Source organism: Mastomys coucha, unplaced genomic scaffold, assembly GCF_008632895.1.
Source record: "Mastomys coucha isolate ucsf_1 unplaced genomic scaffold, UCSF_Mcou_1 pScaffold5, whole genome shotgun sequence".
Lineage (NCBI taxonomy): Eukaryota > Metazoa > Chordata > Mammalia > Rodentia > Muridae > Mastomys > Mastomys coucha.
Window position 1 is genome coordinate 105,488,633 of NW_022196911.1, and position 15,937 is coordinate 105,504,569.

General features: G+C 46.8%; 1 protein-coding gene across 1 annotated transcript in view; it reads right to left on the reverse strand.

The window, feature by feature from the left end:
- Positions 1-15,937, reverse strand: part of Rgs9 (regulator of G protein signaling 9) — a 75,201-nt gene that overhangs the window by 13,911 nt on the left and 45,353 nt on the right. Inside the window, exons 10-15 of the mRNA XM_031352426.1 lie at positions 11,757-11,786; positions 10,719-10,780; positions 9,770-9,883; positions 8,132-8,247; positions 2,467-2,554; positions 1,058-1,196 (exon numbers count right to left, since the gene is read on the reverse strand). Of these exons, the coding sequence (XP_031208286.1) occupies positions 1,058-1,196; positions 2,467-2,554; positions 8,132-8,247; positions 9,770-9,883; positions 10,719-10,780; positions 11,757-11,786 (549 nt within the window). The remainder of the gene's footprint in view (positions 1-1,057; positions 1,197-2,466; positions 2,555-8,131; positions 8,248-9,769; positions 9,884-10,718; positions 10,781-11,756; positions 11,787-15,937) is intronic.

The following is a 15,937-nucleotide window of genomic DNA, read 5'->3' on the forward strand; positions in this document are numbered from 1 at the left end:
AAAAAAAAAAAAAAAGAAGAGGCTGGTCCTCTTTAAAAATAAATAAATAAAGAAAGAAAGAAAGAAAGAAAGAAAGAAATGAAAAAATAGGTATATCTAGGCCAGGAAGATGGCTTATTTCATAAAAATATTTGCCTACAAGCATGATGGCCTGAATCCTCTCATGGTAAAAGAGGAGAACTGACCCCATAAAGTTTTTCTCGGACCTACACACATGCCTACACACACACACACACACACACACACACACACACACACACACACAATTAACTTCTTGGAATAATTTTCAGAATGTGATTTTCTCTCATGTTCTTCTTATTTTACTCATGGCAAGTCCTTGAAAGCCCTCACCCTGTTTCAAAATGATCCAGAAGTTACCTGGATTCTCACAAGGTTTATCTTCAACTTCAACTGAAATGTCCAGACACTAAACCCTCCTGTATTATGTTTACTCTGGGCCATGAGAAGTATCACCATCCATAGGAAAGACCAAGAGCCGCCCTTTGGATCGGTCAGACCAGGAGCTGGCTTCCTGTCTCCACCACCCTCTGGATCGGTATCTCCACTGTCCTCTGGATTGGTCAGACCAGGGAGCTGGCTTCCTATCTCCACTGGCCTCTGGATCTGTCAGACCAGGAGCTGGCTTCCTGTCTCCACCACCCTCTGGATCTGTCAGACCAGGAGCTGGCTTCCTATCTCTACCTCAAGCAAGCCCCGACTCTGGAGGGGCCTCCCTCAGGATCTTTTTGAGGACAAATGTTTGCTTTACGCAGAGACTCTGCCTTATAAGTTTTCAGCCGCTCTCACTCAGCAATTACCCTAATCTGTCTTACTGTCACCTGCAGCATACCTTCAGCACAAGGAGCCCATAGATACAAACAGCTTCTATGGGGATTTCCAAGGCCAGAGGACTCAAGGAAGGTCTAGGCTGGCCTCCTCTCATACTACTAGCAACAAAGTATCCACATGAATCCCCTTTCCCACAGCTAAGGAGCTTTCCTGGTAACTGTGAAGGAGGGTCCCTGGCCAGCCACATCCTCAGCACAGGCCTGCCTACCTTCTTCATGAGCATGTAAATGTGGGTCTGCGCTGCGTCCAGCACATAGCGGTGGGGGTGTCTCAACCCCTTCACCGTGATGTCCATGGTTTTGCCGTCTATGTTGATCCATCGCCTTGCACCCGGGGCCAGGAATAGCCTGCAGAGGAAGGGAAACATCCATCAGAGGGGATAACTGAGGTGCACAGGTGCACAGGTGCAAAGGTGTACAGGTGCAAAGGTGCACAGGCCCACAGATGCAAACAAGCACAGGTGCAAACGTGCACAGGTGCAAACGTGCACAGGTGCAAACGAGCACAGGTGCACAGGTGCAAACGAGCACAGGTGCAAACGTGCACAGGTGCAAAGGCCCAGGCTAGTTAGGAGACACTGAAAAGTTTAGACTTTTGAAGAGGTTGTCAATCAACTTTCCCAGATGCCAGAATATGGTCTTGACAGACTTGAGAGTGGAATGTTTAACCTTGATGTTCTAGGAGAGCAAGCCAGAAGCTGTTGGGGTGGATGGAGGTAGGTGAGACCTTTGCAATTTAGGGTATAAGCAACCCATATTGGGTGGCTCACAACTGCCTGTAACTCCAGCTCCAGGGTAATCCAGAACCCTCTTCTGGACCTTGAAACCTTGATGACACTGAGCATGCACGTGCACACACACACACACACACACACACACAAATAAAAAAAATATTTTTTAAAAAAACCATCTCCTGCTTAACCTTCTGCCTTACGTCCATCCTAGGGCCAACCTGATGCCAGGTACGGACACCTCTAAAATGGCATTCTGGAACCTCTACTCTCCCATGGGCCAGGCTAGACAAGTTTGATGATGAATCTCTAATGCTGATTAGAGAGGGCGGGCAGCCATAACCCCAGCTCCCATGGTGTGACCATCTTAGCAACCAGGCCAGCAACCCCAAGGATGGCTAAGATTCTCAAGTCCTGTAGCTCTGTGTAGGGTTTAGCACAGGGTCATCTCCCAGGCTCTAGGTCAGAAAGACTCACTGTTACTAGAGCTAGTGAGTGGAGGCTAGACTGAGGGTAGAGAATCAGAAACCTATTCATACTTGCACCCCAAACTGGAGTTGTGTGTACCCACACATGGAGATGTCTCTTCCCTTCACTGTTTTGTGTCTAAGATGGACTGTGCAATAGATCATCCCTACCTTTACCCTCACACACACACACACACACACACACACACACACACACCCTAATCGCACTGTGGTTCAGGGTGGCTTGCTCTCATAATCCCTGGACACAAACCAATGGGAATAGGAAAATACCAGGTCCGACGATGGCTGATGCTGGCCAGAGCCCAGACAGCCACCAGGGTGTGAGACCTCTCCCAACCCTCATTCCACCCCACACCCTCAAGGATGGCTCTCCCCAGGACTCAACCAGGCAGGCCATACTTGTAGATCTCCTCTGCTTTCTCTTTGACCTTGGACTGATCGCCATACTTCAGATCCTCACAGGCTTCCCAGAATCCTAGGTTCTCCCCTGCATGAAGAAGACAGCCCATGAAGATGAAAGCCGGGCAGGAAATGAGTGGAGAGAAGAGGAGGAAAAGGTCAGGTGGGCTCCACTCAGTTGTTGAGCATCTTCCTGCAAGACGAGTCACTGAACACTGGGACATCAAACTACTACGTGTCAATTGAGAGAAGGAGCCATGTCTCACTTCTGGGGTGAGGGAGTTGTTGGGTCCCAGCAATGGCATAGCTCATGAGTCTCCTCTGCTATAAATTAGATTGGCTGCCACCATGCTTAAAGCGATTACCCACTCATTGTGTGGATGACATTCCTCCCTCCAATGATACACAGGGCACAGCTCCTAATAACCCACTCTTGCGGGTCCCGGGGATTGAACTGAAGTCCTCAGGCTAAGCAGCAAGCGCCTTTACCCAACGAACCATCCTACCAGCTCCCATATTCTTTCTGGCTGAGAATTTATCTATAGCAAACACTTCCTGAAGAATTCACACTGGCTCATGAGCATGCACGACTTCACTCTACAGCTTCCTATGCTCTGCTGCGTCTCATGACCGTGTGACTTCTGGCTGCTTTGGTCGACTGTGCATAGGGACCTCCACCTTCTATACACCACCACTAGCATCTTCCAGCCCAAAGTCCTTGGAATATTTGAAAGCTGATGGCCGGTGCTTAGAAGATACCTGGCTATTAGGGATGCTTACTGTCACGAGAACCAGAGGGATTTTGCTTCTCTAGACTGAGAGAAAGAAAAAAAAACCAGACCCCCAAAATCCTTAATCTGTTCCCAGTTTCACATTCACTCCCCAGTGATTGGCTGAACCCAAAAGGTATCAGGATGTGTTGGTACAAGGATTCTAATGATGCCATGGATCAATTCTACCTGAGGAAATAAAGATGGTGTCATCAGTAAGCAAGTAACCAAGTAACGGTGTGTGTGTGTATGTGTATGTGTGTGTATGCGCACGTGTGTGTGCGTGTGCATGTGTGTATGTGTGTGTAACTATGTGTGTATGTGTATGCGTGTGTGTGTGCGCGTGCATATGCATGTGTGTATGTGTGTGCATATGCGTGTGTGTATGTGTGTGAGTGTGTATGTGTGTGTATGTGTATGTGTGTGAGTGTGTGTGTATGCGTGTGTGTGTATGTGTATGTGTGTGTGTGTATGTGTGTGTATGTGTGTGAGTGTGTGTGTATGCGTGTGTGTGTGTGTATGTATATGTGTGTGTATGTGTGTGTATGTATGTGTGTGTATGTGTGTGTGTGTATGCACATGTGTGTGTGTGTGTGTGTATTTGTCATACACACACTCTGAAGTGCTGTGCTGCCATTTAATAGGCAAGAGGACCTTCTCCTCTGCTTCCACAGTGTTTCCTGAAAGCCCCCAGTTACGACAGACTGGTAGAAGCTGCACAACTCCACACTAGCTAGAACTTGTCCCATAGCCACAGAGACACATATTCTTTGGACAGAAATCACAGGCCAATGTTTTTCTTCCATAATCTATTAACCTGATATCCTTACCCCTTGCTTATAGAAAGTTAACCACTTTATATAACTAAACTAAATGAGCAATCATTCATAAAAGCCAAAAGGTAAAAACAACTCAAAATGGCACAGAGGAGGAACACCCGTAGTATACAAACACATCTACCATGAAAGCATCTCTCAGCTTCAGCTACCAACTGGAAATAACCCAGAGTTCTCTGAGGGAATCTCAGGTGGGGGAAGGGGGACTGCCTCAATCAGACTGGCCTGTGCTATATCGGTGGGTCATTTTCTTGATTGATTATTGATAGAAGAGGGCCCTGTCCACTGTATAAGGAAGCAAGCCAATGAGCAGTGCTTCTCCATGGTTTCTGCTTCAGCTCCTGCTTGAGTTCTTGCCTCTACTTCCCTCGGTGATGGACTGTGATCTGGAAATATGAACCGGATAAACCCTTTCCTCCCCAGGTTGTTTTTGGTGGTGGTGGTTTCTAGCACAGCAACAGAAAGCAAGCTAGAACACGGTGTTCCATGAATGAACCTTAAAGACATTGTGGTGGTTTGAATGAGAATGCCCCCCCCCCAAGGATCATTGATTTGAAAGCTTGGTCATCAGGAGGTGTTACTATTTGAAAAGATTAGGATGTGTGGCCTTATTGGAGGAAGCGTGTCTGTGAGGGTAGACTTCGAGATTTCAAAAAGCCCATTCCACACCCAGAGCTGCTCTCTTCCTGCTGACGGAGAATCCAGTGGCTGACTGAGCTCTTCTCTGGGAGAACTCTCAGCCACTTCTCCAGCACCATGTCTTCCTGCGTGCTACCATACCCCCCACCATAATGACAATGGACTAAACGTCTGTAAGCCAGCGCCAATTAAATGCTTTCTTTCACGAGTTGCTGTGGTATGGTGTCTCTTCACAATAAGAGCGTACTGAGTAGGACAGAGGTTATATTAAGTGAAGCAGGCCAGATACAAAGGGACCTAATCCTATGATTATACTTGCGTGAGGAACCTAGAGCCGTCAAACTCGGAAAGGCATGCGGCGACATGGTGGTCACTCGGGGCAGTTGGAACAGGAGGTTAGGAGATAAAAGTACACAGTTTCAACTTGGGATGATGAAAAGGTTCTGGAAATGTGGATACACTTATTGCTCACTGAACAGTGCACTCAAAGGGTTAAAATGGTAAATTGTTGTGTTACATGTTTTTTTACTAAGTAAGAAAATTAAGGTAGCCATGAGAGCCTGTCTGTAATCCTACCCTTGGGGAGATAGAGGTGGCTGGATAGCCAGATTCGCCATATCGGTGAGACCTGGGTTCAACTGAGAGGCCCTGACTTGATGACTTAAGACAGAGAAGACTCGTGGGGTCAGCCTCTCAGGCTTCCACACTCAGTGGCAGACATGTGTTCAAGCACCCACAGGTTCATTTTAAAACGTTAAATAAACACCTTAAAACACGTATACAAACGTTCACTGAAGTATTCATAAAGCCCGAAGCCAAAACAATTCATATTCAAGAGTTGGAGAGGTGGTTCCATGGATAAGAGCAGTTGTTGCTCTTTCAGAGGACCCAGGTTCAAGTCCCAACACCCACGTCGTGGTCCACAACAATCTATGACTCTAGTTCTAGAGGACCTGATCACCTCTTTTGGCCTCTGATGGGCATGCACATAGAGTACATACACACCTGCAGCCAAAACACCCACGCTCGTAAGTTAAAAAATAACCTAAAACCCCCCATGAACTAATGGATGGATGAATAAGGTGGTATGCTCATACAATGGAGTCAGATGCAGCCACAAAGGAGAATATAGAACACTAAGAAAGAAAAGGTCGCACACTGTACGGTCCCCACCACAAGAAGCATGAAGAATATCCAAATCCACAGGGACTAAGAAAGAGAATTGGGCAGCATGCCGGGGTGAGGGGAGGATTGGAAATGACTTACGGTGGGTAAGGCATTTCTCCCTGAGCTGTTACAGAATTAGCTAATGTTAGCAGTTGTACAGCTCGGTGGACATATAAGACAAAGCAAAACAGCAAAGCCACTGGATTGAGCCCAGGGTGGTGGGCTACATAATTCCAACACTTCAGAGACTGAGGTGGGAGGATCACCAATTTGAGGCCAGCCTGGACTACCCAGAGACCTGATGTCTCAAAACCAAACAATAATAACAACAAGAGAACACTTGAAAGACAGAGACAGGAGAATTTGGACATCAAGTTTATCCTCAGCAACACAGTGAATCTGAGGTCAGCCTGGGGTATATGAAACTTCAATTTAAAGGCAGAGGTGGGGATGAATCGCATATGGGTCATACCTAGATTTTAAGTTTTTAATTAAATAAGGAAACCAATGGTTTATATTTCCTGTTCATACATGAACCTTTCTGAATCTCCTCAGCAGCCGGACTATATAATATGGTTTCAGAGGGTTGAAGCTCAGCATGCTACTTTATGTACTGTCCACTAGATGGCACCATTTCCACTTAGTCACTTGGGGCTTAGGCGCCCGCTCCTGTTCCATCCATCTTTTGGAAGGTTATTACACTTACGCAATTTGGCTTGTTTAGAGAGAATGATTTACAGCAAGCCATGTTCTAATGCAATGCTCTGTATCGGGCCGCCTTCCAGACTAAAGCCTGTCCAGCATGATTGCTTCAGGAGCAGGTCTGCAGACTAACTGCTTTAGGGTAATAAGCCTTGGAGTCTCAAACATAATCATGAAACTCCCCAGTGATGGGACTGGACAAACAGATAAATAAATCGCATAAAAACCAATTTGTCGGCAAATGTGGTGAAGAAATTGAACGTGTAATTGGTTCTAATGTGGTTTCATTGTGTCCCCGGATGTTTCTCGGTGGATGAGGCACTCAGAGACAGACCTCCTCCACTAAAGCCCACATCCTTTGAAGGTTCAGAAGAAACCAGGGTGAGAGGTTACACTTCAATCACCTGGGAGCTTTTAAGACCACAGCAATTACAACTCAATCCAATTAAAAAGGCATCCCCGGTCTGGGTCCAGGTAAACTCGAGTTTAAACATATCTATGCGGGGCTAGGAGATGGTTCACTGGTCAAGAGAACTGGCTCCTCTGCCAGAGGCCCTGGGTTCAATTCTCAGCACCCATATGGCCACTCAAAACACTTGGTAACTCCAGTACTGGGGAACATGATGCCCTTTATGGCCTCGATGGGCACTGCATGCATATGCTACACATATATGTTGCATATGTATTAGAAATAAAATAAATCTAGAAAATATGCATGGTTGGGTTGAATCTGCAGAACTTCTAAGCTAAGGGCAATAGGACTTCCAAAGCAGCTGGAAGCTGGGAGGCAGCTGGGGGGCAGCTGGGAGGCAGCTGGGGGGCAGCTGGGAGGCAGCTGGGAGGCAGCTGGGAGGCAGCTGGGAAGCTAGCTTGTTCAGCTTCCTGACCTCTAAAGCTGTACTTGGGTGAGGGTAGAGGGCCAGAGGCCAGGGAAGTGGTTTAGAGGAACTCTGGGCGACGAAAAAAGGGAAACCAAGAAGGGATGGAGCCCTGGGAATTGTGAGTGAGGTGAAGGAGATTGTGAAGAAGGTATAACACTCCCCTGGGCCCCACCCCACCCAGGATGCAGTAACTTTCTGAGCCTATGCGAAAGGAAGGTCCTGGACCCAGGTTGGACTCTTACTCCTGGAAAAGCAAGAGACCCTGTTTAAAAGCCTTGACAAGGGCATGGAAGCACCCACTGTGAAACTCCTAAAAGCCTAGGCTAGCCATTAAAGGGAGAGTAACTTTAAAAGAAAAAAAAAAAAAAGATTGAGGCTGGAGAGTCCCTAGAGTGTTTGCCAAGTACCCACCAAGCCATGGGTTCGAGCTTCAGAACCCTGTAACACCAAGTAGAGTGTCTCATGCCTGTTCCCAGCACTTAGGACAGAAAGTCAAAAGAATCAAGAGTTAAAGAGCATCTTCAGCGACATAGAGAGTTCAGAGTTAGCCTGGGCTACATGTAATCCTGCCGCAGAGAGGAGGGAAGGGGAGGGAGAGAAGAGGAATAGGAAGGAAAGGAGGGAGGGAGGAGAGAGGGAGGGAGGAGAGGAGGATAGAAAGAGGACTCACCGCTGAATTCCTTCTTGAGAAAGTACTGGAAGCTCTGCCGACCCTTGGGGTCTCGAATCAGTTCGCTGAAGTTGAAGGCCCATCGCTCCACTCGCATCTTGGTAGGGACCTCCACCCTGCAAAGGTGATGACTGGTAAATGCAGCACTCTCTGGGAGACAGGGGCTGTACGAGGTGCTGGCCTGGGTGGGAGTGACAGGTCTACCAACCTTCATGACAGGCACCAGCCTCTACCAACCTTCCCGAGGTCCTTGGCCAATGTCTCTACCCGATCTCGGTTTCGCTCTGCCCCACTAGCCTCTGCATGCACACGCAATCCAAGTCACCACTTACTAGGAGGCCACAGCCTCCAAGTCCCCTGGGGTTTACACCACAGATGTGGCCTCCCAGAGCTGAGGGAGAGTCACAACCCAATGGATCCCTGTCCTAAAAACCTTCAGGGGAAAAGATCCAGGTCTGAAAACAATCTGAGAAGGGTCAGGCTGCTATCTTCAAGCCAGGTTAGAATTCCATTGTCAGATTGGTCCCTGGATCCTGTGGCCACAGCCACCAGTCAGCACCTGTCACTCACCAAGGCTTCCCTTTCACCCCGAATGTTTGTGACGGCATTGGTCATGATAGCCACCACTTCGGAAAAGCCCAAATGTCCTTCCGCAGGCAGGCGGGTTTGTGTGAAGCTTATCCGCACGGGAAGCTTGGTTTATACATAACTGAAACAAAATGCTAACTCCTGCTACATCGTGCATAAACTCTGAAAGTTCAGCAGGAAGTGAAAAATGCCTAATGAAAAAGCACACATCCTATGACGTCATCTACAGGAAACATCTAGAATAGGAGAATACAGGTAATCAGAAAATAGATTGACTAGTGATCAACTAGGGGGAGCTCAGGGAATGGAGATTTGGGGGCACTAACAGTTAAGGGGTGCAGATTTATTTTTAAAACATTGTGGTAGAGATTATATTCCTCCATCAAAAATTTAGTTGTACACTTTAAAAGGGTAAATTGCTTGACATGTGAATTACAACTAAAAAAATAACCCTCAGACTTGTTATAGGGCCTGGTGTATACCAGATTGGCTTTGAGCCTGCTATGTAGCTCAGGAACTGTGAATGCCTGGTCCTCCTACCTCTGGGGTGCTGGGGTTACAGGTGAACACCATTATATTGTGTTTGGGGGTCAAATCTAAGGCTTCATGAATTCTAGACATCTACCAACTGAACCACAGACCACCCTAAAATAAAGCACATTTTGGACTGGGGAGATGGCTTAATGGATATTTGCCATGTAAGTGTGATGACCACTTTGGACCTCCAGAACCCATGTGAAAACCTAGGGGGTGAGGTAGTCATCTGTAATCTCCTCCCTCAGGGAGGGAAAGCTAGGTAGCTCGACTAGCCAGAACTGGAGCACTATGGGCTCAGTGAGAGACCACGACTCAAAAATCAAAGTGTAGATGGGTGAAGGAAGACCCCTGAGCTCAGCCTAAGGCCTCCATACACATGAACACATACATGTACCCACACACACGGACTCTCTCATACATACATGCAAATGCATCATACACATACACTCGCCAAAAAAACAAAACAAAACAAAACAAAAAGATTTGTTAAAATCCCAACATTAGAATACATACAACTTGGCATTTAAATCCCAGAACTGGGTGTCGTCTGTTATCCAAGGGTTGCTTGGAAGGCAGCCGGACATGATGGCATCGTTAGACGAGAACTGCTCACTGTACTTGACAATTCTGAAAAGCAGACAGAAAGGGGGAGTTCCTGGAAAATCAACCCAGAGAGGACAGACAACTCCATGGAGTAATTGGCCAGCTCGGCCTCTCTTCTGGTATCGATTTAGTTACATGCCTATTATTGTCTTCTCAGAAAAAAAAAAAAATGTGCCACAGCCCTGGGATGGGAAGCTGTTTGGAAAGATCTGCCCTGGTGTGTTTGGGAAATAGTGCTGCTTTCTTCCAGCCTTGTCCCCTTGTCAATTTTCTGTCCCTAGTTCAAACATGGCTTTGTCACATGTCATAGGAAGATTTTACAAAGTTGACTCAGTCTGTGTCTTGGTGTCCATCTTACAAATCCATTTGGTGGCTGCAATTGGCACAGATAAACCAAGAGCATTGATCTTCTGGATTCCTCTGGTATGACAATGCCTGGGTCTGGGAACTTCAATGCACTACCAGAACCGCTAGCCTCAAGCTACGTGGGACCTTCTGAGTTAATGCATTTCCTGATGTCTGTGGCAGAGGCAACGCTCTTACCTACGTGGGGAAGAACCATAGGTCCCTGCCATAAGTCCTGCTGTGAGTCCTGCTGTGAGTCCTGCCCACAGCCATGGCATGCTTTTAGGGAAGATGGCTCACTTTCAAAAACTATTAATTTGGGAAGGTGTAAAGGCTATCTGAAGATTTTTACGAGAACCTGGCCCGTAACCTAATATTGGAAGTCAGCAGTGATAAAATATGGTTCTTTGGAACCTAAAGTCAGTTTTCATGCATCCTTGTCATATTTGACTTAAAGCAGACATTCTCTTACACACTATTGCTCGTGATTTAGCAAGACAAATCAGGGACATACCCTCCAAGAGACACCGAAGACTTCACTGTGGACCTCATCAAGGCTTGTTGGTAATACATGATCTAGAAAGAGAGACGGCTGTTAGAAGAGAGCTGCGATTGTTAGTCATGACTCTCAACTTGACAGGTTCTGGAATCACTTGGCAGACAGACCTCTGGGGGTACCTATGTGGGGATTTCTAGATGGGGTTGTGATGAGAGGATCCACCCTTAAGGTGAACATCACCAGGCCTCAGGCTAGCCTCTGGGATTGAAGAGAAAGAAGAAAGTCAGCTAGGTAGCAGATACATTCCTGACTCCATTTCTTGACTGTGGATGCGCTATGACTAGCTGCTTCATGCCAGGATGCTATGACTCCTGCTCACTCCCATGGTGGACTGTATCCTCTAAAACTGTGAGCCAAGGTAAACCCTTCCACTCTTAAGCTGCTTTGGTCAGGCAACAAGATAAGTAATATAATCTCCAACTCCACACCCTTGAGTATGATTAACTCTGATATCACACAGGGATCCAAGGCCAGGCAGGGGCCATTTATCCATACCAACAGTGTACTCTACATCTTTAAGTCAGGGCTCAAGTTCATACCTCAGACTTCTGGTCAGTATCCTCCTTAACCTATCATGTGTCTATTTGAGAAAAGTCAATAGCTGGGGGACAAAATGTCCAAAGGGATATTGAAGTGAGATACAGAGATAGAGGTTGAAGTCCTGCAGCAACCGGCCACAGTAGATAGCTTGTCACCCTGCTCAGATTCCAAATGGATTTGTAAGAGCAGGGTCCAGTTTAAGGATGTGCCTTCACTCCCATAGTCCTCCCTGACCATCCCTCAGATGTGTGGCTTCAACATCCCGAGCCTCAGCATTTGCTCCATTCAGACCTTACCAAGGATTCTTGGCTGTTCATTAATTTGGAAACAATTGTCTGAACATTACACATGGGTTCCATTTCAATATTTGTGTGTGAAGCATAAAGCCATAGTACACATAATTTGTTAGAAGACTTTAAAACCAAGCTTCACTGGAACTGGGAGACTAATTACCTCTTTTCTGACAGCAGTGACAGTTTGTTTCTGTAAAACAAAGAAGAAAAACCATTAAATCGGTACCATTAAATCCGTATGGTTCAAATGTCCATTTGAAAAATAAGAAACATTGCCCATGAGAAAACTGCTCTTCTCCTCATACTTAAAAGGCAAGATCCCGCTCCCACCACTGTCACTACCACCTCTGCCCTACTCTGTGCCACCAACGGAGACTAACAGCAAAATGAGTGGCCAGGGAAGAGATATAATTTACCACTGTAAATTTATTCCTAAAACCCAAGGTGAATTAAAGGCCAAGTTTGGAGTTGGCCTTGCTCTCCCCTTCTGTCCCATTAGAAAGAGCTGAAAGTGGAAGATAAAGAGGGTAATCTAGGCTAAGACAACAATGGCTCAGTAGACAATGGCTCAGTAGAACTTACCACTGCAAGCCTGACAACCTGAGTTTGATCCCTAGAACTCACATAAAGATGGAAGGAGAGACCGACTCCACAAAGTTGCCCCCTGACCTGCGCATACATGCCATGTGCTTGCTTGTTTGTCAGCTTGACACAAGCTAGAGTTATCTGAACAAGGGAACCACAACTGGGAAAATGCATCCCTACAACTGTCCTGTGGCTAAGCCTATAGAACATCTCCTGAACTAACAATGGCTGATGTGGGAGGGCCCAGTACATTGTGGGCAGTGCTACCCTGGGACAGTGGTCGTGGGGTGTATAAGAAGGCCAGCGGAGCAACCCACAGAAGCAAGCACTCCTCCATGGCTTCTACCTCACTTCCTGCCTCCACATGTCTATCTTTCTTTCCCTCAGTGATGGGATAAGCTGAAATAAGCCCTTTCCTCCTATGTTGCTTTTTGTCGTGGTGTTTTGTCACAGCAATAGGAACTCTATGGCAGCGTGGAGAGTATGCATCAACACACACACACACACACACACACACACACATACACATGCGCGCGCGCGAACACACACTAAAAGTAGATAAAAACTGAATAACTGGAAGCCACCTCTCCCTGATACACAGGGACAAAGATCTCTGTCTTTGAGAAACTCAAGTGGGCCCTGAACGTGTGTTTCTCTTCTCACCAGGGGGAGCTTTGAATAAATTGTAAGATTCACTCTCAGGCATTCATAACAATTTGACTGACATCACAAACTGAAAAAACAAAATAACAAAACCAAAGCACAGGACTAAGAGTAAACATAACCCCCAGCCTAGTCTCACGAGTCGGCCCGTAATGTGGGGAGGTCACACTGGATCCCGTGCCCTTGCTATCAAAGCAAGTTCAAGTCCACACTGGGGACCAGCCCCAGGGGGGTCCTCTCTCTGGACTTTAAGGAAAGACAGGGAATGGATGGCTCTGAGGCAGGCTTCCCTGTCTTTCTCTAGCTGAAATCTCCCAGGCTACAAGCCACAGAAGCGGACTTTGTTGGGTCCACCTCTCTGCCCCACGCCATCCTTTAAGGTTGAGACTGTGGGAATCTCAGTCCTGGTTTTTCTGAGATGTGGTTATGTCCAAGGGCTGTCTGGTGCTGACTCTAATCCCACAAGCTGAGCCTCATAACTCCTGCCTGCCTAATAGTGATGTTGCTGAGTTAAACCAAATCTTCATTAGGAATAGGGTCACATGTGTTAGAAGGACCCTGCTTCTCCTTAGACATTGCAAAGGGAGCCAGTGTTCCATTGGTGCAGAGGCACAGGAGCTCCCAGGGGCCAATATGGGAGGTCAAGAACACAGCTCTCCTCTCTCATTCATGCAGAATATCGCTTTGCCCACTGCTCTTCACAGGAAATCTACAGATGGTGACTGCAGCAGCACAAGGTGGGGGAGGTAGGTATTTTACTACCATATCTGACCTCCTCTTCCACAGATCATCACAAGTTTTACTTATGTGACTATATTTCACAATGTAAATGGTACCCTCAGAACACAGGCACTTCCTTTAGAATCTTTCCTAACTCAGGGCAGATCCTTGGCAAACAACAACTTGACGATGCTTGGGAGCCAAGGGAGATGGACTTTTTATAAGCTTCCTCTTAAACATTTGGAAACATTCAGCAGGTAGTCTAGAGCCGTGGTTCTCACCTATTCTAAAGAGCTGGGGCTCTTTCAGATAGTTCCTCATGCTGTAGTGATCCCCACCACCGCCATAAAATTGTTTTCGTTTGCTACTTCGTAACGTGATTTTGCTACTGTTATGAACTGTAATGTAAGTAGGACATGCAGGACATCTGATAGTCCACCCCTGTGAAAGGGTCATTTGACAATCCCCCCAAAAGGGGTCGCAACCCACAGGGTGAGAAGTGCTGATGTGGGGTCTTGGTGATCACATTTATCCCTGCCCCCCCCCCATTCTCTCTCAACATAGGGCTTTGTTTTAGAAGACATACATTTTAGATAGGAAGGGACCCTGGGACCAGAGTAGACTTACATTGAAATCTAGTATAATCAGATGCCTCTGTTAGAGTTCTGTTGAAGTAGATGCTAGGAATAGTATCTAATGATCTAGGATCTCTGCTGAAAGAGGAACTGGACCCTCACACAGTAACTACCCCTCCGCAAATGCAAAGCAATTCACACTTCCTTTGAACTATCAAAAAGCTTAAAGGGGAAAGATTTTATGACTGATTCCATGCTGAGGAGACCAAGGCTCTGGACAGTTGGTATTAATACCCTGCCACAGAAGCTGCTGGCCCATCATTGGCTCAACCAAAACTCAAACGCGCCTCTGCAATAGGCAAGGCCGAGGAGCGAGCCATGAGACAGCCCCTCGCCCCCTCGCCTGCTCTCTGCACCACAGCCTGCCTTTGCTGTGAGCTGGGGATGCTGCAGAATACAGTGTGGTTTTCCCAGCCTTTTAATTTATAATTAAGACAGAGAGAACAAAGCCTCAGTCATGAGATGAGATACAAACATGGAAACACAACTCATTACTATAATGATGGAAGGACCAATCCAAAGCTGGTTCTATGCTCAGCAGCCAGTATCTTAGACATCATCGTTCAGAGAACCTAGGACCCATATCAACCTGCCCATCCTCCATTCATCACAGCCTAACCTGGGGCCCCCGGGCTCAGTGCACAAACACAGAAGAAAGGAGCAGGACTCTGGCTGTCTTAGGCCCCACAGGGAGCCGTTGAGCATGATGGCCATCTGCACACGCTTGTCTCTACCTCTGCTGATCCCCCTGTGGATTCACATATTTGCCTGTGGGGCCACTGTCTCCATCTTTAGACTTTTAATTATTTTCACATTTCACTCACTTTCTTTGCTTTTACTATCTTTTCAGAACTTTGCCCCTGGTGCGGCATCTTTCATGGGGTTCCCAGAACTACCAGTAATTTTCTGGGCTCCAGCCTTCAGTGTGCTCTCTAGCACGGGGTAGGGATTGCACACTCTAAATAATGCAGACTGTCAGCATTTCTGATTTCTCTCTCTTTTTTTTTTTTCAGATCTTTGGAAATTTACCCAGACATGACAGCTAGAGAGGATGGGACCCAAGTCTAACCAGAAAATCAATTTATACCTCTTCTGTACTTTTGGCACTTAACTTGAGCATAATTTACTTGACAGTTTCAACATAAAACAAACTTTGTATGTTCTGAGGCAGGGTCCTATGTATATCCCTGGCTGACCTGGAACTTGCTATGTAGACCAGGCTGGCTTTGACCTCGGAGGGTACTGGGATTAAAGACATGCACTGCCATGTCCAGCCCAAACAGTGCTTCTCGATGTGAGCTCTCCCACCTGTGGCATCATGCTGGTACTCCACGTTTCAGTGTGAGCTCTCCCACCTGTGGCATCATGCCGGTACTCCACATTTTGGACTCAGAAAGCTTTTGAGTTGGGGATGCTCAGCCTACGACAGGATCCAGCTGAAGCCCAGGCACCCTAATTTCTATCTTGGCTTGTCTATATGAATCTTAGCTTTTAATTCTAGCTCTCCACACACTTGTCCATGGGGTTAGTCACCTCAAGAGTGATACACATGTACCCTGTATGCATCCTGAGACATACACCTAATGAAATGTGAGCAAAATGAGGCAGCGCTGGGAAAACGTTCTAGACTTTTCAAAAGGGCGGATCTGACTTGTGAATGGAAGAAGCATGTGGGCTTTGGGTCTAGGCAAAAGTTGAAATCTTGGTTTTGTATGTTATTGGCTATATGATCTTGGAC